Source organism: Ursus arctos, unplaced genomic scaffold, assembly GCF_023065955.2.
Source record: "Ursus arctos isolate Adak ecotype North America unplaced genomic scaffold, UrsArc2.0 scaffold_12, whole genome shotgun sequence".
Lineage (NCBI taxonomy): Eukaryota > Metazoa > Chordata > Mammalia > Carnivora > Ursidae > Ursus > Ursus arctos.
Genome location: NW_026622786.1, coordinates 61,724,478 through 61,748,851, shown reverse-complemented (window position 1 = coordinate 61,748,851; position 24,374 = coordinate 61,724,478). Strand labels below are relative to the sequence as shown.

The following is a 24,374-nucleotide window of genomic DNA, read 5'->3' as shown; positions in this document are numbered from 1 at the left end:
TGACACATACACCCTTAACACTTTAGTGTCAATCAGTTTATTAGTATTTTTCCAACCTGCAAAATGCTGACAATAAGTATGAAGTACAGCGGTGGGAGGCTAGGAGGTGTGACTTCGGGCAAGCCACCTCCCTTCTAGGAGTCTCGGGACCCTCACCTACACAGGAGACTGGAGTGCGTGATCTCTAAGGACTGCACTTCTTAGTCTGTTCTCCATCTGGAGACATGAGAAGCAATTCAGGGGTGCTGGTCCTTCCCTGGTAAAGTTTGAGGATTAGGGACAGGAGCAAAGCAATGGGTATAACTCTCCGAAGAAAGGGGGAAAGTGCAAAATAAATCACAAACCATTATGGGGGTCCTGCCCTTGCAGTTATGAACAACCAGCATTCCCAGAGTCTGGCAAGACCTTCATCTGGAATTTTAGGTTAATTTGGGTCTTGTACGTAGGGCCACAAGAATCCAGCTTGGCCATTCTATCTGGCAATCAGAGCCTAAGTCCTGGACAATAAAGTTCCACATCTAAGACTCCATGACTACGAGTCCAAGAGTCTAAAATTCCAAGACTTTTCTTCACTCTTTTGTGGAAGGTTCATGGCTGGGTGCAGGCTGTACTTTCTGATGGGTGGGGACCCTAGGTTCTCCTAAGAACAGAGAAATCAAGCAAAGATTCTACTGGATGGGCTTTATGTCAGAGCGTCTGCAGACCTTTCAAACCAAGCTGGCCAAAGATGAGGCCCGCTGGAAGACTGCTGGGCAGGTAGGCAAAAGGCCTGAGCATTCAGGTGTAGACTATCACCCTGCCCTTATCTGCTCACTGCGCCGTTTTGGCCTCCGCTCTGGCATGGCTTTTATGGCTGCGGGGCCTGAGACCCATTCCAGTCAATTCATGTAAAGGCGCCTTTATTATAAGAGTAGAGCGTGACTCACGGCAATCCAACGACAGGAACTCCGGCCTCAAGGATCGTGCACGGGGACTAAAAAGCCGCCAAAACGGAGACAATTATCTTCTGTATCTTGCAGCCATCTTACTTTTTCTGCGTACTTGAACAATTCAGTGGTTCAAACGGCAGTTTCCCGGTGGTCCCTCGCGTGTGCCCCAGCCACCCCCGGTCTCCTTCATCAGGCCTTTGTGACTCCGTGGTCAAGCCTCCTGCCCTCGTGTCTCAACCGCCCCACCCCAATTCCCGAAAGAGAATCTAATTGGCTTTGCTCCACAGCCAGCCTATGGCAGGGCAGGCCCGTTTTGAGCGCCCAATCAGCTGTAGGTGGGGCGGGGCCACGACGGGGCGGGGCCTCGACGCCCCTCAAAGGGAGAAGGAGCGACGGCCCCGCGGCACGCTCGCGATGTCGCCGTCCTGCTCCATGGTCTCAAAGAGCAGCCGCACCAGCGCCGGCCGTCCCTGGGCCACTAAGGCCCGGGCCAGCCCCAGCACCTCGCTTGTGTGGCCGCGCCACACGCGCTGCAGCTCCTGGCGCAGGCGCGCCGCGGGGTACTTGCCCTGGGCGCGGCGCAGCCACGCGTCCACCTCGCGGCCCAGCTCGGTGTCGCTCAGCTGCGCCTGGCTCCACTGCGCCAGCAGCGCCTCGAGCAGGCAGCCGAAGCCGTCGGTGTGGCTGGAGCCTGCGTCGTCCAGCTCCACGGCCCGCTTGAAGCAGGCCGCCGCGTTGGCCTCCTCGCCCTTGATGCGCAGGCACTTGCCGCGCAGCAGCTGCAGCTCGGGCAGCGTGGCGCCCAGCTCCGACTCGCCCGCCTTGGCCAGGAAGACCAGCGCCTGGTTCAGCGCCGCCTCGTCCACCGCCAGCAGCTCCTGCACGGCGTCCACGCCCATGTAGTAGTAGACCTGGGTGGGGAGTGTGGGGGCCTGAGCATTTCTCCCTGGGCATTCCGCTCCCATACATGCTTTTAAAAAATTCCATTCATACATTCCCCACCCTCCCTCCGACAATTCTTCGCAAATGGTCCCGCGCCCGGAAAAGGAGAAATAGTGATTCCAGTTAAGCCCCACGACTCTTGGCCATATTACCTTGAACGAGGCACTCTCTGGGCCTCAGTTTTCTCGTACGTAAAATTAGGATATTGTCACCTCTTGGGAATCATTCCTTGGGCCCAGAGAGCACTTCCGGATAAAGAGTAATGGCCCTCACTTCCTGAGTGCTTTAGAAAGAGCTTGGCCCTCTTCTAAATGCTGTATGTGCATTTTCTCATATAATCCTCACCATGGTTGTAGGAGGTGGGTATGGTATCAGACAGGGGCGGGGGGCAGCTGTATTTCTCCCTGAGTCCTCAGTGCCCAGGCCTGCCTTGGCAGAGAGTAAATAGGTTTTTAGCAAGCCACTGGCTACTCAAGTGAAGAGGCTGCCTTACCTGGCCAATATCCAGATAGGTCTGGAGGCTCGGACACACCTTGACCACTTCCTCCAGGTCAGCCTTGGCGCAGGACAGGTGGTTCCTGTCAGGCATGCCGCCGAGCCCCATCTTGGCCCGCTCGAGGTCGTGCAGGTACGCTCTGAGGTGGGTCTGCCGTAGAGAGTCAGCTCAGGGACGATACTCCAAGCTCCTCCTTTCTACCCTAAATGATGCCAGGCTTTTTCTCAGCAGCAACTCAGGGAAGTTCTGTGGTGCAGAAGGCCCCTGAGACTGGGACCCCAGAGTCCAAGGTCCTAGTTCTGTGCCAGCTGTGCTAATGACACCCTTTCTGGGCCTTAGTTTCCTGTCTGTACAATGAGGGGGTTGGATGAAGTTAACAAATTCATTCATTCAGTGAGTATGTATTGAGTGCCCACCATATGCCAGGCCCAGCGCCAGGTATTAGGCATGCAGTGGTGACAAGTGGCTATGAAAAAATAAACAGGGTGATGGGCTAGAGGGGACTGGGGGAGGGGGCTATTTTAGATAGGATGGCAGCATGGATTTTGTGAGAGTCCACATAAGTAATTTGGAAGGAACGGAAGGTGGCCCCAACTTACAAGCATCAAATTACAAATGATTCCAGACTCTTGCCTTCATCCACACCCATCGTTTTCCCCCATACTTGGAGCATTAAAAAAATCTAGAGGTTCAGAAGGGGAGGCATGAGAAGGAGGAAGTAGGTAAAAGGGGTCATTGTTGCTGAAGGTATTAATGCTTTATAGCCAACCGGATGGGCTCTCGTTCTAAGAGAGCAACATAAGGTGGGGGAGGAGGGAGCTCTGGCTTTGGAGCCAGTTGGACTTGGCTGAATTCCATGTGCCCCCCCCCATTAGCAAGTGAGCTGGGGAGGATGTTGTTCAACCTCTGTGAGCCTTATTTTCCACATCTGAAAAATTAGTACACTGATACCTTCCTTGGAGAGTTCCCATGACGATTGAGAGAACATATTCTAGCCAAGATCTAGCATATGGTAGGTGCTCAGTTCATTCATTCATTGAACAAATATTCATCAAGAGCCTGTTATGTGCTAAATACTGTTCCAGGCACCCAGGATAAAGCAGAGAGCAAAACAACAAAATTCCCTGCCCCCACAGAGCGTATATTTTAGTGTGGGAGAGAGAAAGACAATATGCATGGTAAATGCATAGTATGTTGGGAAGTAAAAAGCGCTAAGAAGAAAAAGTAAACCAAGAAAGGAAGACACACAATGCTGGTGAGAGGTTGACATTTTCAGTAAGATGGTGCTAGAAGCTTCCTTTTCGTCAAGACCTCCAGGAAGTGAGGAAGGAAGGCAATCAGAGAGAAGAGCATTGTAGGTGGAGGTCATTATCCATAACTTACAGTTTGGGGAATGGAGTTTTAGAGGAGAAGTGGCTTTTCCCCTGTCCCAGAGTGATAGGTGGAAAGGCCAGATTTCAACTCAGGTCAGTCTGCCTGTATTGAGTATAGGCTGGAGGTCGCTGATCAGGTCATTGTAGAGGGGTGCCTGCGGTGGGTGGGAGTGTCCTTCATTCTTTCACTCAACAACCTTATAGAACACAAACCTTCTGTCTTGATGACTGCTAAGTTCCTTTCCACCATGAAGGCTCTATGACCTTTGGGCTCTGGCAACCCAGTCTTAACCCTTGGTCCTGGTTCTCAGATTCCGGATGGCAGGGTGAGGCGGAGCTTGCAGGCTGACTCACCTTGGCCCTTGTGCAGTAGGCCTGCCAGTTGAGCTCCGGGTCTCGCAGGATATCTAGAGCCATGTTGCAGGTTCCAATGGCCATATCCTGCTTTCCCAGGAAGTGGAAGATTTTGGCCAGGCGATTCAGGATAGGGGGTTGGTCCTTGGCTATCTCAATAGCCTAGGGAAGGAAGCAAGGTAAGAGCAAACTATTTGGTTATTTCCCCGACCTGCAGGTCCCCCATCTCTGGATAGAGCCATGGCACTGCAATGCTCTTCTTCCCTAAATCCACCTGCCAGTAAGTTTGGCCATATCATGGAACCTAATACTTAAGGATACAACTCACTGGCACTCAACTCCCAAGAGCCCGACTCCCATGCTCCCCACCACGTTCATGTGTCCTGTCCAGTGAATCCCTCCATGCCCCAGGCACACCTCTCTTTCTCGGACACATCTAGTGTATGCTCCCCCAATTTCCCAGGGCCGTTGGAAGGAGGGCCAGAATCGGCCTTTACCTCCCCCATATTTACACAGTGCAGTGTTTCTATCAGGCCCGCAGCACTTCCCCTCCACATTGTTACTGACCACTGCCTGTCCAGTGTGTGTTGCTGCCTCTGGGATAGCGAACTCCTGCAGGGTCTCATCTCTGTGCCTGGCACAGAGTAGGTTCTCAAGGAGGGGTGAAGGCAGTATGTTTGTTAAATTGGACACAACTCTCAGAATCCTCGTGAGCCAGCGTTCCTTTTCCATTCTGTTTTAAGATCTCTCATCAAGGACTTGCTCATTAATCTACCCACCAGCAAACATTGGGCATGTGCCCCATGCAGGGCACTGTGCTAAGTGCACAGGTCAATGAATATCACAGGGTCCCTGGCCTCCAGGAAAGACTTCAGAACTGAGCTAAGTGTGGAAACTACCACGTAAACGAGGTGCCCAAGAACAAGGCTCGAACAGCACTTTACAGTTTACAGTGAATTTCAAGCATTACCTCCTTTAAGTCTCTCAATGACCTGGAAGGTAGACAGATGATGTAATTAAGACATAATGAGGGGTGCCTGGGTGGCACAAAGGTTAAGCATCTGCCTTCGGCTCAGGGCGTGATCCCGGCGTTATGGGATCGAGCCCCGCATCAGGCTCCTCTGCTAGGAGCCTGCTTCTTCCTCTCCCACTCCCCCTGCTTATGTTCCCCCTCTCGCTGGCTGTCTCTATCTCTGTCGAATAAATAAATAAAATCTTTAAAAAAAAAAAGACATAATGAGGCTCAGGGATGGAAGTGACTTGCTTAAGGTCACATGGCCCATGGGCAGAGCTGGCATGAGACCCCAGCTAAGCCCATCTTCTCACTATGTCATTGGGGGTGGGGAGGGACAGTGAGAACCACGGCCTGAAAGGGAGAAGTCTGAGGGTATATCTGAGACATGGTGAATAGCTCAGAAGACAAGGCTGGAGAAGCAGGCTTGGGGCCTGGGCGTGGGGAAGGTCTGATTCTTAAGCAAAGAGGAAAGATGACAAAAGTCACTTTTGTTTTGAATGAAGAAAGGAGGGAGAGCCGGGGCACTTCCTGGGTGGGCCACACAGTGGGGGATGGAGGTGGGATGACACGTAGAGAAGCAGCAAGTTCCAGGAGAGGAGGCTGGGGTGTCACACTCCATCCCAGTTTGGAGAGTGGGCGTGGCCAGGGGACGTACCTTGCCAAAGCAGTCCAGGGGGTCGGTTCCCGAGTACCCGCAGTCATGGACACCCATGGGGGTGGTGGAGAAGGTGTCCTTCCTCTCCAGCAGCATCCCGAGGTAGCACCAGGCCAGAGCTGGGGGTAAAGTGTGGGAGAAGGGTGTCTAGAAGCAGCGGGGTGGAGAGAGGGAGAGGGCCTAGGAGGAGGGACGGGGCCAGCCCCATGCAAGGTGTCGGTCCCCAGGAAGACGAGAGGGCCTGTGGCAAAGTCACTGAGCAAGCTGCAAGGTGCATGAGTTCTGTGAAATGACTGAATGAGTATATGGGACAGAGGGTGAGACAGAGAGAAACAGGATGTCTCCAAAAGGAAGACGATACCAGAGGTGAGGACAATGACAGTGACAGGCAGGGCTAGTGACAGGTAAAGGGGGAGCCAGGCGGCCCTACCTTGGTGGTGGGGGTCCGAGGACTTGAGCACTTGGCGGAGCAGGGCCAGAGTGCGGTTGAAGGCAGGCAGCCGCTTCTGCTCCTCACTGCCCAGCTCCAGGAAGATGCCGTCTAGCCTGTGGCCAAGAAGGGGATGTGGGTAGCTGGCACCCCATCCCAGGTGTCCCTAGGGTGCCGTGAGTTCTCCCCAGGCCAGCGGCAGGGAAGGGAACTTGGGGGCCCTTGCCGTGGAAACGGACTCAGCCACCTCTTCCCCGGGTCCCAGGCCACACCTCACCCTCCCCACCGTCCAGTCCCCGGCTCCCCAGCCTGACCTGATGAAGAGCGTTGCCATGGTGAAGTACCAGCCCCTTTTCTCCTCCACTGGGATCTAGGAAAGCAGAGAGTGGCCCGTGGTGCTGTTATTGAGGTACACAGGCCATCGTTCATAGATTCCCACACTTGCCCTGAACCCCGAGAAGCCCCAGGTACACCGCTGATCATGGTCCTGGATCTGCCACTGGTGGCTGAGTGACCTTGGGCGAATCACCTCTCTTCTCTGACTACACAGGGTTTGACGAGATAACCTGTATGAATGTCCTAAGTAAGGTGCCCGTCACGGAGCAGGAGTGGAATTTTCTCCCTCCATCTTGCTTTCCAAGCTAAGCTCCCCTCCCCCTGGCTCCTCGCCCTGTGCGCTGGATCCCCCCACTCCAGGGCCCACATGCCACTGGTCACCTCTCTCCCCCATTGTCCACTCGCTTCTTCCCTTTGGCGCCACCCCTCAGCTTCCGCCCTCCTGAGAAAGCCCTTTCGGGCTTGTTGACGGAATTCAGCTGCAGCCCAGGACCCCCCTGAGCGGTTTTCCCTCTGTTATTCTTGCCAACCTCGCCAGGCATTTAGACCGACTTGGGCACCAGATAAAATATTTATGCTGTTATTTATGGGAGTAGATGCTGCTGCCTCAGGAAGGAATTTTAATGAAAACCAATAAAACCCCCAGTGCATATCGGCAGCTCTGCTTCGGGCTCTGGTCCCTCCCACCACATTCATCTGCTGGCATGGATCCCCAGGCTGGATTCTGCACTCCCACCGTGGCCGCCTCAGCTCAGGACCCCCATCATCCCTCCACCCCGACTCCCAGCAGCCAGGTGAATGCACTCAGTCCAGCCTGCATTTCTGGACATCTGTGGCGTGAGGCCCTGTGTTGAGTGCTATAGGGACATGGCACTGAGTTGGACCTGCATCCCGGCCCAGATGGGTTCACAATCTAGCTAGGAAAACAGGTCCAGGCATAAATAGTAGAGCTTGACTTGGTGCCTGCCATGTGCCAGGATCCTGACACCCACCCTCTCAATCTCTCAACAACTTATTGGGTAGGTATCATCTGCCTTTTACAGGTGAACATATTGAGGCTCAGAGAGGTAAAGTGACTTGCCCAAGGTCACACAGCATATGGGTGTCAGAGCTGGAACTTGAACTCCCTTTGTTAGGCTCCAAAGCCCATGGCTCCCCTTACCCCACCAGGTTGCCCATAGCGCTAGCATGAGGCAAAGTCTGAATAAGGCCATGAGACTGATGTGGACAGAGGCACTAGGATGGGGAGGCCAGTCCCAGCCAAAAGACTCTGAGAAGGTCTTGCAGAGGATGGGCTGTCAGGTGAGTCTTGAATAGCAGTGGTGTTTCAGAGGGTGGAATGCGGGCCAAGGGCATTCCAGATGGAGGGCTCAGTGTGGAGACGTGTGGCGTGCCTGGCAAGCATGGAGCCTGGTGTGTGTGAAGGGGGCGTGGGGGGAGCAAATGTCGGCAAGTTATGCTGTGGCTGCTCTGGGGAGGCTGTGGATGAGCTTGCAGGGAGAAGAGAGAAAGGGGGTCCTGTGAGTCTGATCCCACTGAGAGGCGTGACTGCCCGTCGAGGCAGGGTCTTGACCCAGGGCCCAAGCCAGATCACCCAGAGGAGGCCCCACTAATCACATCTCTTAGCCACTATTCACCAAGTATCTTCTCTGTTTGCCCCAGGCTGGGCAGTGGGCAGAGGAGAGGAAAGGCAGGTCCCAGCTTTAGGAGCTCCCAGTCTGGCACGAAAGCCAGATCGTATCACAGTGTGAGTGGAGGCAACGCCAGGGGTTATGGGAGGAAGTATCCTGTATGATACAGGTGTGCCCACAGAGCTTCTAGAGGACCAGCTGAAGCAGGCTTCTCCAGGACAGTAGGAACCACCCAGGGGGACATCGTGAGAGAAGGCGTCAGATGGAGGGACATCGTGTGCCAAAGCTGGGTCGGAGGTGAGGGAGCGTGGTGTGTTGTCAGGGGCGGGAGGGTGAGCCAGCAGGGCCACATCAGGAGGGGCCCCCAAGGGCCTGGCTCAGGCCCCAGGGTTCATGTGCAGGGCAGTGGGGAGCCTTAGAAAGGGCAGTGCCCAGATCCAGTATGTTTTTACATTCACATCAGCACGGAGAGCCCTCCTGTCACTTAGTGGGGAATACGTGTATGGGGCTTTAGCTGGGGACAGGGCTCTCTGAAGGGGAGGGCGGCAGTTGCCAAGGGTTGAAGGGCATCCTCGAGGGCTCAGTGGGGAACATTAGCCAAAGCAAAAAAGCTAGGATGGGCTGCTGGATAACCATACCTGTTCTACCTACCCAGTACCTGGGACATAGGAAGGGGGACTCAGATTCATGGGGCCACTACTGTGGGCCACGCTGGACAAAGACCCGGATGCAATGTCAGTGCCTGATCGTGTGAAGGACCGGAGCATAAGTGCCTCAGGCTTCTTGGCTGTCTAGAGGTATGATCTCATGACCTCTGGCCCCATGCCCACTTTGAGGCTGGCCCAATGGAGTCCTGGTAGGGAGAGACGGAACTTGCTGCCTCATCAGGCTTCGGACAAGGAGGTATGGCCACGAGCGAGAGCAGAGGCTCAGGTGGCCGACAGCCTGGTCCTATGAGGCAGGGGACCTCGGATGGCTAAGTTACCTCTAGGAGGCTGTGTCCTTATCTGCAAAGGGGGATAATGATATAGAGCTCACAGGCATGGCGGGGGCAGTGCCCAGTCCAAAGCATGTGCTCCGTAAATGTTGGACCCCTTTCTCCTGGCTTGGGTTAGAGCTGAGCAGGGTTGGGGTGTCCAGGAGGCTGCTCTGTCCATGGGGTTTATTTCAGTTCCCTCTGGGGCAACAATCTCTCAGAAGTCCAGAGGGGTCCTGGCTCGCCCTTCTTTCCACCCCCCCATCCCCCCACTGTGCTACTAGGGCCTACCCAGGATCCCCTGTGAGGTCCCAAGCACCTTTCTCCCCTCCACAGACCCCCAGTGTTGGAGAGTTACGTGGTATAATCAGGGCTCTCCCTGTACCTCTTGTTTGGCATTCAAGCCACAGGAAGTAAGTTAGCTAGTACCAGACGGAGCTGGTACTTAAATTCATGCCTTCATAATGCTAGCCCCAAGAGCTGTCCTCAGCACCGTTCCCTTGATCACTCTCATTCTATCTCTGAGGATACTGAGACCACAGAGGTGAAGCAACTTACCCAGTAACATGCTAATTAGTATCAGGGCTTAAAACCCTTGGGTATCTTTGAGTAATTCAAGAGCCTTGTTATGGTTTTTACTACACAGGCAACACCACCACCTGGTGGCAGTGTGCCTGAATTGCAGGGGTAACTCCTCTCTCCTGGTTCCCTTCGACTTGAAGGCTAAAACAGATTTTCCAGAAAAGTCGCTAGCTGAGTGACATCTCTATGACAAATCCCAAATGCAGTCCCTCCTCAGATTCTGCTGAAGAGTGACATTTGCAGGAGGGCTTATGGGGTTGCAGATTCGAAGTGGAGTTAATGGCCCAAACAGATCTAGTCTGAGGCCTCGCCTCCCTTGAACTTTAATCCTCTCTCCCCCAATGAAGCTTGTGGACGCCTTTCACTCTGCTGTGCGATCCTGGCCTGAAAATGGGCTGTCTCTTTAAAAATCCTTCTGGTTGTAACTAAAGCAGCAGCTGAGGCTGTTACCAGGGGCAACCTGGCAAGCCACGGTGCGTTAAATTAAATTAAACAGGCCTCTGGTCCCCCCCTCCTTTCCTGGAGAAGGGAGGAGCTGTTCCACCTCTCTGCTGGAGAATAAAATCGCCCTGAAACGTCTTAGGCTGAGAGGCTCTCACTTCCAGAGTTGACAGCTCCCAGAGGCAAGGTGTGGGAGGCAGCCTGGGAGGCCTGGAGAGGGTTTCTGCCAGAGAAGGGGGGCTCCCCAAGAGGCTGCCCGGCGTGGGCTCTGGGCAGCACACCACCCTTTCTCTTTCTTGTTGGGTCCTCCTCACAACCATGTGAACTGGGGGTTCTGGGACCTGGAGAGGGGGCCGGCCAAGGCTGCAGGCTGGAGGGGGCCTCACATTAGGCCGCCACTCCATGACAGATCTGTGGGAGAGAGTGGGCAAGGCCCAGGCACCAGCCCTAACCCGCGAGTGAAATCTTCAGACCCCGGGACTCACTGAGTAAGGCACAGCCTTCAGGCAAGGGGTCCTCAGCACATTCCCCTGCTCCCCGGAGGCCCGCACTGTTACCTCCCTCATTTTAGGGAGGGGGAAACCGAGGTTCGAAGAGGCAGAGGCTTGTCCACTTAACCTGACATTTCAGGCCAGGTTCCTCTGACTTGGAGTTCATGTTCTTCCCACAACATCTAGCGGCAAGTGTTTGCACAGTGCTTCCCATTTACAGAGTGGGCACACACAGATTCCATTTGGTCCTCAGACCACACCGTGTGGAATGTAAAGTTAATTCCCATTACTCTCTTAGCACAGATGGAAAAACTGAGATGGGACCATGTCCTCAAAGTCACACAGCCAATGTAAGCCCAGAGAGAAATCTGGAAATCTAGCCTTCAAGTTGAAGGGAACGAGGAGAGAGGAGTTACCCCTGCAATTCAGGCACACTGCCACCAGGTGGTGGTATTGCCTGTGTAGTACAAGCCATAACGAGGCTCTTGAATTACTCAAAGATACCCATGGGTTTACACGTGAACCCGTTCAAACCCCATGGGGTTACCTATGAGGTCATGACTATGATTACCCCGATTTTACAGAAGAGGTGACTGTAGCCCAGAGTGGCACAGCTAGGAGGCAGCTGAGCTGGGACCCCAGCAGCTCAGCCCCAGAGCTCCCGCACCTAATGGCTAGACTAGTGGTTCTCAATGTGTGGTCAGGACCAGCAGCAGCAGCAGCAGAAGCATCACCTGGCAGTTTGATAGACATGCAAATTCGTTACTCACTGAATCAGGAACTCTGGGCCGGGCAACCTGGGTTTTAATAGGCCCCCTGATGCACTGATCCTGGGCTACTGCACTGTGGGGAGCTGAGTGATGATGGGCTGATCGGTGAATCTCTTTTTTAAATGAGCCAAAGGATCAGAATTGTGATCCTCAGAAAAGCCCAAAGACCCAAGTTCCTACAGCTGCATGGGTCAGCGACAAAGGTAGGTGATCTGGCAGAACCGGCAAAGAATAGGGTCAGGATAAACCATTACAGGGCAGGCTTGTGTGAACCTGGTGGGTACAGGGGTGGATCTTGACTATTCCACTTATTTCATAAGGTGGCCCCTGAAGAAGGAAGTGCTGTGGGGCTTGGCTATTTTAAAGGATTTCAGTAGAAGATCTTTTAATATACCAAATGAGCCATGAATCTTTATACATCCGGATAGGCTATAGAGACCTTGCTGGTTCTTCAGGAAAAGAATTGCCTTGCAATTTGAACTGTGCCCCTTGATGACACTGTACTCTCCATTTCTGATTCTCTTCCTGAGAGCTGACTAGTTCTCCTTCGGGAGAGGGGGGATGTGACGGAGCAAGGAGCAGGAACACCCCTGAGCATCAGCTCTCCACTGGGCGCATCAGTGCCTCGGCGGACTGGCAACTCACAGCAGCCTGAGAAGGTGCCATGCTTCCACCTCCTTTTCTGGGGGAGGAAACGGAGACTAATAAAGAAAAAAAAAAGCCACCGCCCAGCCCCACAGCCCAGGGTGGAAGTGCCAGGATTCAAGTTCACATCTGCTTCCCTCCAACGCCCCTGTTCTTTCCACCTCATCACGCCGACCCTGTGAAGGCTGACGCCGCAGAAATAAAAGTCACAAGGCGGCAGGCCTCAGGAATACGTTCTTCCTGCACAACCGGAATGTCCTCTGTGATGACACGGAGCAGCCTCCCGGCTCTGCACACCCAGCCCTGCCCCCACCCCAGCTGTGGGACAGGCACCAGAAAGGCAAGGGCTGGGGTTTTCCCTCCCCCCACCCAGCTCCTGCCACAGGGGGTGCGGAGAGTCAACGGAGGGATGGGGTTGGAGTCCCATTCCTGCCTCTGCCTACCCCGGGGATCCTGGAAAGGCCCCCAGCCCAGCCCGGGCCTCAGCTTCTGCAGGCACAAACAGAATGACCCCACTTGGCCGGCCTGTGTCGCAGGCAGGTTGGTGGGCGTGGTCAGTGTGACTGGTGGAGGGGATTTGAAGGGGCGGTGCTATGCCGTGGAAGGAAGTCCCCTACGCCTCCCTGTCCTGGCTTCCCTGGGTGGTCTTCACAGAATGTAAGATTTGAGCAGATTGACCACAGCTTCCCACTGTCACCCCCCTTCTTGTCCTAGGTCTGTCATGCCACCGAGGCAGGTGATCTTTGCCTCACACTGGTTCCCTAGACTTACAGGACTGTGTTGAGCCACTTCTCTATCCCACTGTCCTTAGAGAAAAGGGACCCTGTCTAGTCCTGGGTCCAAACCTAGCCCTGGAACCAGTAGAGACCGGGTGGGTCTGAAGAAGTCTCTTGCCTTCTGCAATAATAACGGTGATGCCTGAATGTTCTCAGCTCCTCCCACGGATCTGTGCCGTGTGTGCCCTTAACATTCTTTTCTCCTGGAAAAAGAGGCGGCTCGGCCAGATGATGCTAACGGCAGGTTGGACTCTGAGATCCGATATCAACGAGGAGGGGAAACCCAGGTCCCAAACTTGCTAGGAACGGAGGGAGAGAAGCCAGCAGCAAACTCAGAAATGTGAGTGGCTCCAAGGCTCTCAGAAGGCTGGAGCCAGAGCCCAGGAAAGCCGTCCCCCAGCCTGGGCTTTAAGTCCAAGAGACCTGGGTTCAGTTCCCACCAGCCTCTCCTGGCTGTGTGCCCTTGGGCAAGTCACTACACCTCTCTAGCCTCAGTTTGCTCATCTGTAGAACGGGCTAATACCGGTTCTGATTTCCCAGCAGTCATGTGCGGACCAGATGAGATCATCTATGAAAAGTACATGAATGCACAGTACGTAGCTCACTGCCCAGTGTCACCCACCTCTTTTCCTCGCTGAACCCAATCGAACCACTCAGATTTGTGAAGGTGTGTGTGTGTGTGTGTGTGTGTGTAGGCAAGCACCATGGGAGCGGAAACCCTGCCCATGATCTGCAGCTCTTCAGTCCTCAAGATACTGTCCCCGACGTTCCCCAAGCTGTGGTTTCCCACATGTGTGTATGCATTTTCTTCCTGCCGGGAGTTCATTTTCCCCCACTTCTCTGCTTTGCAAAGTCCTTCCTGTCCCTGAATCACTCTGGCCGCCACCTTAGCCCAGTGCTCGCACTTGACAGAGGAGGAAACAGACCCAGGGAGGGGAGGCGACTTGCCCACTAACCCACAGTGAGTTGGGGCAGGGCTGGGGCAGGAACCCCATCCTGGCCCCCAGCTTGGAGCGGAGTCCTCCCCAATGCCATTGTTCTCTTCCCAAGACTGGCTGGGGCTAGGCTGAGGGAGACCGCAGGAAGGGCAGGAGGAAGCAGAGGGGAGGGTGGGGACTCACTGAGAAGGAGGACCCAGGGCTCCCTTGCATTCTGGGTCCTGGCAGCCCCCTTGGGGGATGAGGATGGGAAGCCCGTGACCATCGATGTCGTTGGGGCTGGGAGCAGTTACACCTCCCACAGCCCTGTCAGGCAGGCACCCCTGTCCCCATTTCACAGACATGGACATTCAGACTAAACAGCTGGCCCAGGGCACCCAGGACATGGCCAGCTGAGCAGGGACCCCTGCAGGCTGGGGACTCCCATGCAGACGCTCTGACCACAGTCACACGAGTGCATCTGCCCCACACGGTGCACCCACCGAGGGCCCAGGGGTCTCGGGGGAGGCGGAAGCCCTGTCAGGAGGGCAGTTCTTTACTCCCAGCTCCCAAGCCGGCCTCCCCGGTGGCTGCAAATGTACAGAGGGTGGGTGTGCGCACGCGCGCACAGGGGACCCTGGGGCTACTGACCCGCTGTGCCCTCTCGGCCCTTCCTAGCACATCCCCACCCTGCTGGGTGTGGTGGCCGGTTGGAATGTCCACACCTTGGTTTGTGAGGCTGTCTGCCGGGCCGGTAAGCTCTGCCTTCCTCCCTGCCCGCCCCGGCCAGGGGTGCGATCCGCACGTCCGCCGTGCGCTGGGTCACCCTGGGCAAGCCGCTGCCCTCCCTGAGCCTGTTAGGTCCTTGGTGAGATGCGGAATCACACTTCTCAACTGGCAGTGTGTCTGTGACGTCTGAATAGTAATCAAATGCACTAATGAATGTAAAATTCTGAACTCCGGGCCTGGCACCCATTGTGCTGTCACCCGGGGCCGTGAGCGGGGGTGCAGGCCTGCGTGAGTGCACGTGCGCGTGGGCATGTGTGTGTCAAGCCACCAGTATTTGGGTGAAGGGGAAGACAATCAGATACCCGAGCTAGCTCGGGACACGGGTATTTTTGAGGAGAAACAGAGGTTCAAGTTACCTTATTTTTTAAAAAAGAGGGATTTAAAGACGTAAAGTCCAGTGATTCAATGAAATGAAATTTAACAACAGTCCCAGACAGCTCTTGGATGTCCCACCCTATGCTGGACACTGAGTAGTAGGGCGCAGGGAGAAGGCTGGGCCCTGACGCGATGTGCACCCTGCCTGCAGCCTTCCGTGGTCTCTCAGTCCTCACGGCCACCCAGTGAGATGGGCCTTAGAATCCCATCTGGCAGATGAGGAAACAGAGGCTCAGGGAGGTCAAGTGACTTACCTGTCCCACCTGTGATGGAGACAGAATTTTAACCCAGTCTGTCTACCTCCAAAGCTCCTAACCTTCCCCCCCCACCCCCGCGCCCACTTTGAGATCTGTCAACAAGAATCCAACGTGACTCTGTGCGTGCGCGTGCCCGCGCCTGCGCGAACGGGGTGCTGGCAGGAGGGTAGAAATGACAGGTAAGAGCAACCTGCCTCCTCACATTGTTGTGACTTAAAGAAAACAGGAGGGAGTGAAGAGCTGAGAACGGAAGTCACAAACACCCCCCCCCCCACACACACGGTTTATTTTTGGATTATGGGCTGAATTATTAACTCTAGAAGGTTTTCTCTTGTCATTTTTGCGAGCGGATGAGTACTCGGTCCTCAGCCACTCTTTATCCTCTGAGCACCAGAGGCTCCTCCCTGCCAGAGACAGTCCCAGCCCCGTGGGAGGGACACATCTCTCGAAGCTACAGCACAGGGTGGGGCCAGACCACCAGCTGCCCACCCCCAGCTGTGCCCCCCAGGGAGGGGGGCAGACATTCTCAGCAGGGGTCCCACCTCCTCCTTCCCTGGCCCTGACCTCGTCTCTGCCCCCTTCCTTCCCGGCCCCTACCCTCCATACCCGGCAACCCACCGCCTCTCTTCCCACACGTCCTCTGCCCTAGATTTGCAGGAGGCGGTCCACGCAGAGTGGCCCTCACCACCCACCGCCATCTGTGCTTAGCGCGCCCCCACTTCTCTGACCTCCCCAGAAAGAGCAAAGGCTTTGAGGTCAGACAGAGTGGGGTGGATTCGATGGCCACTTACTAGCTCTGTGACCTTGGGCAAGTTACTGAGCCCAGCTATGCCTCAGTTTCCGCATCTGTAAAATGGGGTCAGAAGGTTCTTGTGGGCGCTAAGATCGTGTCTGGAAGGCACCCACAGAAGACATTCCTAAGTATTATTGTGTGAGGTGGAGTGTTGAGTGAAGGAGGGCTTCAAGGTGGAGGTGACATCTGAGCAGGGTTTTGAGGGATGGAGTCCACTTTCAAGGCAGGGAGAACAGTAGCTGCCCGGGGAGGTATGAAACAGCACAGCGTGCTGGGAGGAGCAGTTGCTGGGAAGTCAGCCGCAGCTGAAGAGGAGGGCGGGAAGCAGATTTCTGAGACCGTGTCAGCAGTTCCCAGGCCAGCCTGGGCTCTTCGTGGGAAGCTTCTGACCGCCCTCTTTCTAAGCCACTCAGCTGTCTCTAATGCCCGCAGGCTCTGCAGGCCCCCACTGCAGGACCTTTGCACACACCACACCCCCGCTGGGAGAGCCCTCACCTCATTCCTGCCGGTACACTCCTGCTTCTTCCGGAAGCCTCTGTCACTCACTTGTGCTGAAGGGAAGTGTTCCTTCTCTGATACTCAGTCATTGCCATTCTACCCCCAGGACCTGGACTGTGGACTCCAGTATCTGGAGAGCTCAGGCAAGGCTAAATAAAAGAACAAATGTTTGCTCCTCCCTTTGTCCACAGGCTTCTTAAAGACAGGGCCTGGCACACAGTAGATGTTCAACAAATGTTAAGACGCCAAGCACCTGCCTCTCAGACAGGCCCAGAATCTGCCAGTTTACGGGCACTTTCACCCCATGATTTGATCGGAGGCAGAGATCACTATTGTTAAGGTTCATGAAGCAGATGCCAGGACCAGAGACGAAACGTGACTTGTCCAAAGTCACACAGCAAAACGATAAGAGAGCTAGGTGCGTGAACCCAGGCCTCCTGCTCTAACTGCGATGAAATCATCATTGTTACCCGATGTGGCTGTTTCTTGAGCGTTACTCCATGCCAGGTGCTCTAGAGGCACGATCTCTTCCAATTCTCGGATGGCAAAATGGGGGCTCCAAATCCCCAACTTTCTCCTGCGATGGGGGCACTGCCCATAGTTGTGCTATCCAGACCCAAGGACACAGCACAGAGCCACTGCCCACCTGAAGCAGCTCTGGGCGGCACCCTGCTTGCCACTCCATCCTCTGGGAGGTGGCTCATGCCAGGGGTGGGGGGTTGAGGAGGGGGGGGCCCACCATGGCTAGGCTGACCAGCACAGGGAGAGAGATGCTGGACTCTGTTTGATTCCTACGCCCAAACCTCTGCCTCTACACTCACTTCCTCCAGGAAGCCTTCCTCCCTGAGAGCAGGAAGGGGCCTTGTGGACCATCCAGTTCCCCCGCTCTGCCCCCAGTTCACAGAGGGGGAAACCATAGCCCAGAAAGGAAGGCTCAAGAGGCTTCCTGGCTCCTAGCTCAGGACCCCTTCGGCCCTACTCTGCTGCTGGGACCACACTCAATGCATGCTATGCTGTCCATGACTCCCGCTGAGGGCGGAAGGCATTCAGGGACCTGGCCTGTCTGACCCAGAGTCTCCCGCCGTAACCTCTACCCCATGCTGCCTACCCCACGCTGCTTTGTTGAACTCAAGTCTGTGCCCTCAAGCCTGCATTCCCTGAGGTCTGGATCCCACGTTTCCTCTCTGAAGCTGGAAGAGGCTTTGGGTGGAAAAGGCTCTGAGGGCATGTGCAGAAGCTTTATGAATGGAGCCCTGTGTGAAGGCTTGTTGTTATTTAAATATCACGAATCTAAGCCATTATAAAACATCATTGTTACAGCTAAATCCTGCCTTCACGGAAAAGTCTTGGTACCTCTCTGAACTGTGGTTTCCTCTTCTGTAACAGGAAGATAACGCCCTCTACGTTACTCATCTGTCATCCAATGCAGGTAACCCTTGAGATGGCTCCCAGTGGTCCCCATCTCCTGGTGTTCATGTCCTTGTGTAGTCCCACCCCTTTGAGTGGGAGCTGGACCTAGTGACTCCCTTCTAGTGAACAGAATATAGTGAAAGTGACGGGATGCCCATAGGCAAGGACCTGAGGGCGACTTCTGGCCAACAGCCAGTGCCATGTGAGTGAGCTTGAAAGCAGGTCTTCCCCCAGCTGAGCAAGCCTTCAGATGAGAACTGAGCCCAGAGGCACCCAGCTAAGCCATACCTGGATTCTTGATCCACAGTAACTACGAAGTAATAAATGCTTTTTGCTTTAAGCTGCTTAGTTTTGGAAGGTGTCTATTATGCAGCTATAGGTAACTAAGATACCTGGTGTTTTTCTACTCAGTGCCAGGCCCTATTCTGCGCATACAAGTATTCAAGATATGTTAATTGAGCACCACTGTGTGGCAGGCACTGTGCCTGGTATAGGGTTTGCAGTGATAAACCAGACAGATGTTTTCCCCACTCTCAAAGAACTCAAGGCTGAATTAAGGAGACAGATTTGTGAACGGCCAGTGTGAGCAGTGCTGTGGGAGCCCAGGGCAGTCACCTGACCCAGCCTGCAGACATCAGGGAAGGCTTCCTAGAGGAGGGGATGCCTGAGACAAACCCAAGACTGGGGAGAACCTCCCAGTCAAAGGTGGAGCAGAAGAGCATCATAGAAAGAGGCCAAGAGAGAGGCAAGGTGAGCTCTAAGGAGACTTGGTCCACTGGGGGGACACAGGGACTCAGGCTGTTGCAAAAGTGTGGCTGGAAGGGGGAACACGGCAGAGAGAGAGCAGAGAAGAAGAGCATGGAGGGTCTCAGGTGCCAGCTGGAGAGCCCTGGACTTACCTGGCAGGCAGTGGGGAGTTACCAGGGGCATAAGCAGTTCAGGGACGTGGTCAGTAAGACTGAGCAACATGATGCTGCAGCAGGGTGGAGGAGGAGGCAGAAGGGTCAGGCAGGAGGGCAGGGACCCAGGCAGAATGATGGCAACTACACTAGTCAGGCAGGAAATGATGGAGTCTGGGCTGCAGAGGGAGGCTGGGAGGAGTGGCTAGATCTCAGAGACATGGGCAGGCCTAATGGACAGGGATTGGGGGTCTAAGTGGAAGTTGGGGTGAGGGGGAGAGAGGAGGTAAGAATGCTGCCCAAGTTGGGTTGTAGGGTTGGTTGTGCCATTTACTTAGGCCATATGCACAGATTCGTGGACAGGTACTTGCTGGGAGAAGCGAGACGAGAAGGGTGATTTGGCCAACGCTGATTTTGCAGCGTTGCCAGAAAAGAAACCTAGGCAGACTGTCCCGCTAGGAAGCAGGTCCACGCCCTAGCCGAAAAAAGCTACAGGCCTCGTCTGGGAGAGGCGCCCTAGAAGGGTATCCCGGAAGCCAAAGGGCCAGGGTTTGGGGAGAGTGTGGGGCGCGGGGTCGTCCTGCAGACGTTGGGGGCCACGACCCCAGCCCTCCCGACCTGGGGCGGGTCACCCTACCTGCTGCCCGTAGCCCAGCGCCTTGTCGTAGAGCGCGATGCCGGCGGCCAGCACCTGCGCTCGCTCCTCCGGGCTGGCGCAGCCCACGTCGAAGCCGTGCGCGTAGCCCTGCTCGGCCAGGCAGCGCGCGGCACGGAGCTGGGGGTCCCCGGGCGCCTCGCGCTCCGCGGCCAGGCCCATGAGGCCAGCCAGCCGCCCGGCGCACGCCTCCTCCTCTTCCTCCTGGCCCAGCCGCCCGTACACGTGCGCCAGGTTGGCCCAGGCGTTGAGGTTGCCCGGGTCCTCGCGGGCCACCTCGAGGAAGCGCTCGCGGGCCTCGTCCAGCTCGTCCAGGTAGAAGGCGAAGGCGCCTAGGAGGTGGCGCACGGCGGGGCGCTGCGGGGCGGCCGCCAGCTCGAGCTCTTGCTGCAAGCCGTCCCGCTGCAGCTTCAGGTCCCGCGCGCGGAGCGAGGCCGGGGAGCGCGGCTCGAAGTTCAGCTGCATTTCCAGGTGGAAGTGGCCCGGCAGGTAGTCCAGGTCGTCGATGAGGGCGTCCAGGTCCTCGGCCGTGGCTTCTGGCTCCGCCATGGCAGCCCCACTGCTCCCCGGGCCTCTCCCCTGCCCTGGCGGCTGCGGGGCGTGGGGGTGGGGTGCCGTGGCTGGGGCGCCCTCAAGCGAGCCCGGCGCGGAAGGCTAGGGGCACCGCGCGCGAAGGCCCAGGGTCCTGCCGCCTCCGGGTCCCGGGGCGCCTCCCTCTGGTGGGAGGGTTTGAGCGTCGGCTCCGGGAGCGCCCTATGGGTGTGTCGGCTTTCGCTGCTCAGCGGCTCTTAGACGCCTGCATTGCACAACCAGGTGTGCCAAAAAAACAGGTGCATTGCCAAGTGCCGGGCGCGCAAACCACGGCGCATGGCAAAAGGTCTGTTTTTATTCTCTGCTCAGCAGACGCGGAAACAGGCTCAGGAGGAAAGGACTTGCCCAGGTCACAGAACGGGACTGTGCCCCAGCAGCCTGGAACCCAGATGGCTGAAACCCAGCCAGGCCCTGTCTCCGTGGGCACTTCCGCAAGCTCTCTGTGTGAGCTCTGCTGACTAAGCGGGTGAGGGCTGGCCCTTCCAGCTGCCTGTGGAAGCCCCCTCACTCTTGCCCTTCTCCCATCTTCTCCGAAGTTCCTGTGTTCTCCTTCCTCTGAAGGGAGCCTGCCACTCCTCTCTGTGCCTCCTGAGGCCGTGATTTATCAGGCTTCCCCACTTAGGGGTCCCCTGACTCTTCTCTGTCCTGCAGCTGGCCACTGTGGAAAGACTCTGGGGCTCCATGTGCTGGTCCTAATCCTGGTTCTCCATCCCTAATAACCCGTGACCTTCATAATTATGAATCACTTCATAATTTCACACTTCATACTTTCTTCATCTTTGAAGAAAGGGTCACATTCTCTCCCCCAGGGTAGATATCCAGGGTAAAGCTGGTGAATGTCACTCTGGGTAACTGTCAGCTCCCACTGCTCCCCCTTTGGTTCCCACTTCATCCTGTACCCCACCCGTGGCCCAGTTTTCTTTCTCTTGCCAGCCTTCTCCCAGGACTGGCGCTGGTTCCCGGCCCCCTAGAAGGCAAGGCTATGCTCCCTGCTGCAAGGCTGGTGGTCCTCCTGAGCTTGCGCTGTGTAGCAAGTCTCAGCTTCTGAGACCCTCCCACCCTTCATTCCTCCTGGACAGGGCTTCTCAGACCCTGTTCCTTCAACTTCTTGACAAACACGCCAGTGTTTTCAAAAGCGGAAATAGAGCCAATTAGTAAACCTGGGGAAAAAAATTGACTTGAGCAATAAAAAGGTAAATTAAAAATATCTTCTTTGTGTTATGTTTCACCTGTAATTGTACAATATAAAATTTAGTAATTTTTAATAAAAAATTATTGCTCTAAATTGCTGGTGATCGTGAGATGACACTTAGGCTCTGCCCTTGGGGGCATCAGAAATGGATTCTCAGAGTGCTTGGCTTTTTTTCCCTCTTTTTATTGTGGCAACGTATACTTAACATAAAAGTGACCACTTGTACCATTTTTAAGTGTACAGTCAGTAGCATTAAGAATCTTCCCACTGTTGGAGTGCCTGGGTGGCTCAGTCGTTAAGCGTCTGCCTTTGGCTCAGGGCGTGATCCCGGAGTCCTGGGATTGAGCCCCGCATCGGGCTTCACTGGGAGCCTGCTTCTTCCTCTCCCACTCCCCCTGCTTGTGTTCCCTCTCTCGGTGGCTGTCTCTCTCTCTGTCAAATAAATAAATTAAAAAAAAAAAAAAAAAGAATGTTCCCACTGTTGGGGCACCTGGGTGGCTCAGTTGGTTAAGCGTCTGCCTTCGGTTCGAGTCATGATCCTGGGGTCCTGGGATCGAGTCCCACATCGGGCTCCCTGCTCAGTGGGGAGCCTGCTTCTCTCTCTCCCTCTGCCCCTCCTCCCCACTTGTGCTCTCTCTCTCTTTCAAATAAATAAATAAAATCTTTAAAAAAAAAGAATATTCCCATTGTCATGCAGCCATCACCACCATCCATCTCCAGCACTGTTTCATCTCCCCCAAAGTGAAACTCTGTACCCATTAAACAGTAACCCCCTGATCCTTCCTTCCCCAAGCCACTGGTCACCACCGTTCCAATTTCTGAATTTGAATTTCTCTCTGAATTTGAATACTTTAATGACCTCATATAAATAGAGTAATATACTTGTCCATTTGTGTCTGGCTTATGTCACTTAGTGTCATGTCCTCAAGGTTCATCCATGTTGTAACCTGTGTCAGAACATCCTTCCTTTTTAAGGGGGAATAACATTTCATCGTCTGTATGTATATGCCACATCATGTTTCTCCATTCATCATCAGGGGACATTCGGCTTGTTTGCACCTTGGCCGTAGGAAACAATGCTGCCATGGACAAGGGCATACAGATACCTGTTTGAGTCCCCACTTTCAGTTCTTTTTGGCGACACACCCAGAAGTGGAATCGCTTGCTCAGATCAATTCTATGTTTAATTTTTTTTTTGATGAACTGTTATACTGTTTTCCGTAAGAGCTGCATCATTTTACACTCCCACCAACAGTGCACAAAGGTTCCAAGGTCTCTATATCTTTGCCAACACTTGTTATTTTCTGTTTTGTTTTGTGATTTGTAATGGCCATCCTGATGGGCGGATTTGGCTCTTGATCTGCCCCTGAGAAGATGAGTAAGAACTGGATGCGAAGGGCAGGTCGCGGGTGCATTTCACCGGCAGGAAGGGCACAGGGAAAGGCCAGAGGTCTGCGGTGCAGGGGGTGTCTGAGGGCAGGGCAGCCCCCTATGGCTGAAATGTACAGAGCGTGGGCCAGAGAGGGAGGGCGTGGGGACTGAAGGCAGTGGGGGCAGCACCCTCACGGAGGCCTGCATCCCGAGAATCTTGACTTGACTCCGCTGACCTAACAGCCGGCTCCACAGTCCGGATGGTTAGAACCTCTTGCAGTTGGGGAGCTCCCAACCCTAATGATGATCCCATATCCGCCGTGTGACCCTACACCTCCCTAGATGTGACCAGGGCAAGTTACTCTCCCTCTCTGAGCCTTGGTTTCTTCTTCTGTGTAATGGGATGAGTTGGTCGCTAGGGTGAGTGAGTTGCTGGGATGGGAGGCTTCGGGCTGACGTGGGTGGGCGGGCCGCCTTGCTGAGAAGCTGACTCACCCTGGAGCCTATACCCGCTCTGGCCTGTCTGGCAGCCAGGATTCCCAGCCTAACAGACCCTGGTCTATACTCTGCGGTCACTCCTCCATGCGTCGTGGAGCGGAGGGGCTCAGGCTGGGAGAGAAGCAGCCAAGCAGCCTCAGGCAGGTTCTGGGGCTTGCCGACAACCCTTGGAGAGATGCGGGGCTGGTCACAGGGCCTCCCCAGGGCGCAGGACTTGCTAGTGGACACAAGCCCATTTCACTGACGCCTCCGTTTAAATAGCTCGTCCACGAGGCAGCCATGTCCACGTCTCAGATGAGGGAACTGAACTCTGACCAGGGTCACGTGCCCAAGGCCGCCAGCTAGAGCGGCAGAGCCAGGATTCAGATACGACTCTCTTTGAGGGTTTATGTGGGACTGGAAGTTACTCGAGATTAATTCCTTTATTTGTTCACTCATCATTCAACAAATATTTACTGAGCAGTGCCCTGTACGGCACCAGGAGCGGGTGAGACACAGTCTCTGCCTCTGGGCCTCTGCTGGGGCCCCTTCCAAGGGCTGGGAATGACCTCTAAGATTCTGCTAAGCCAGGAACATACTTAATCCTGCTAGCAGTCTGGAGAGACGCGTGATTAGCTTCCTCTTAAAGGTAAGAAAGTGGAGAATCAGAAAAGGAAGTGAATTGCCCGCATCTGCACAGTTGGGAAGGGGCAGGGCCTGTGCTTAGATGACCAAGGGTGTGTGTCCCCAGGCCGGACACCTCTGACCCTCAGCTCAGTGGTGCAGGGTGGGCACGGTGCCAGACATGGCCATGTGCCTGGCTGGCCTGGGGCCTGAGAGTCCAGCCCACAGCTACACTAGGCCAGGTCTGGACTTCCTGTTTAAGTGCTATATTGGGATGTTAGAAGGGTACTGGGTGGACCCTGAAAGGAGACACGCTGTCCCAGGAGCCCGGCTCTACCACGGACTGGATGTAGGACCCCAGGCAAGTCCTGTTTGTCTCTGACTTCTGTCCTGTCATCATCAAATGGAGTGTGGCTCTCTGCTGTGCCTCAGCTTAAGACCCCTGGGAGGATCAAAGGTAATCATGAGATGATGTTAGATGTAGCATGACCAAGGGGCACTGGTCAGGGATAAAGGAGGAGGAGGGAAGAAAGCAGACCATACCTTGTTGGGGACTCAACTCCTTTCTTTACTTAGCACTTCATACACACACTTAATGAGTTTGGAGTTCTCCTCCAAGAAGCCTTCCCTGACCTACCTACCTACAGGCTGGGTCAGAGGCCTCCCTCTGTCATAGGCCTGGCC

General features: G+C 55.0%; 1 protein-coding gene across 1 annotated transcript; it reads right to left on the bottom strand.

Annotated features, from left to right (window-relative positions):
• On the bottom strand, positions 1-20,070 carry TTC22 (tetratricopeptide repeat domain 22). The gene is made up of 7 exons (XM_026498007.4): positions 19,418-20,070; positions 6,509-6,564; positions 6,195-6,310; positions 5,765-5,883; positions 4,095-4,256; positions 2,365-2,517; positions 1-1,840 (listed from the first exon to the last, which is right to left on the bottom strand). Exons 1-7 carry the CDS (start codon positions 19,982-19,984, stop codon positions 1,304-1,306), a joined length of 1,710 nt encoding a protein of 569 aa, XP_026353792.3. The 5' UTR covers positions 19,985-20,070; the 3' UTR covers positions 1-1,303.
• Between the last annotated feature and the right edge of the window lie 4,304 nt (positions 20,071-24,374).

Excerpts from the sequence above, each read along its gene's own strand:
- TTC22 (XM_026498007.4), bottom strand. The coding sequence starts at position 19,984 with ATGGCGGAGCCAGAAGCCACGGCCGAGGACCTGGACGCCCTCATCGAC. Across the intron at positions 6,311-6,508 it reads ATGGCAACGCTCTTCATCAG|GCTAGACGGCATCTTCCTGG; the intron begins GTCAGGCTGGGG and ends TCTTGGCCACAG. Across the intron at positions 5,884-6,194 it reads CTCGGACCCCCACCACCAAG|CTCTGGCCTGGTGCTACCTC; the intron begins GTAGGGCCGCCT and ends CTTTACCCCCAG.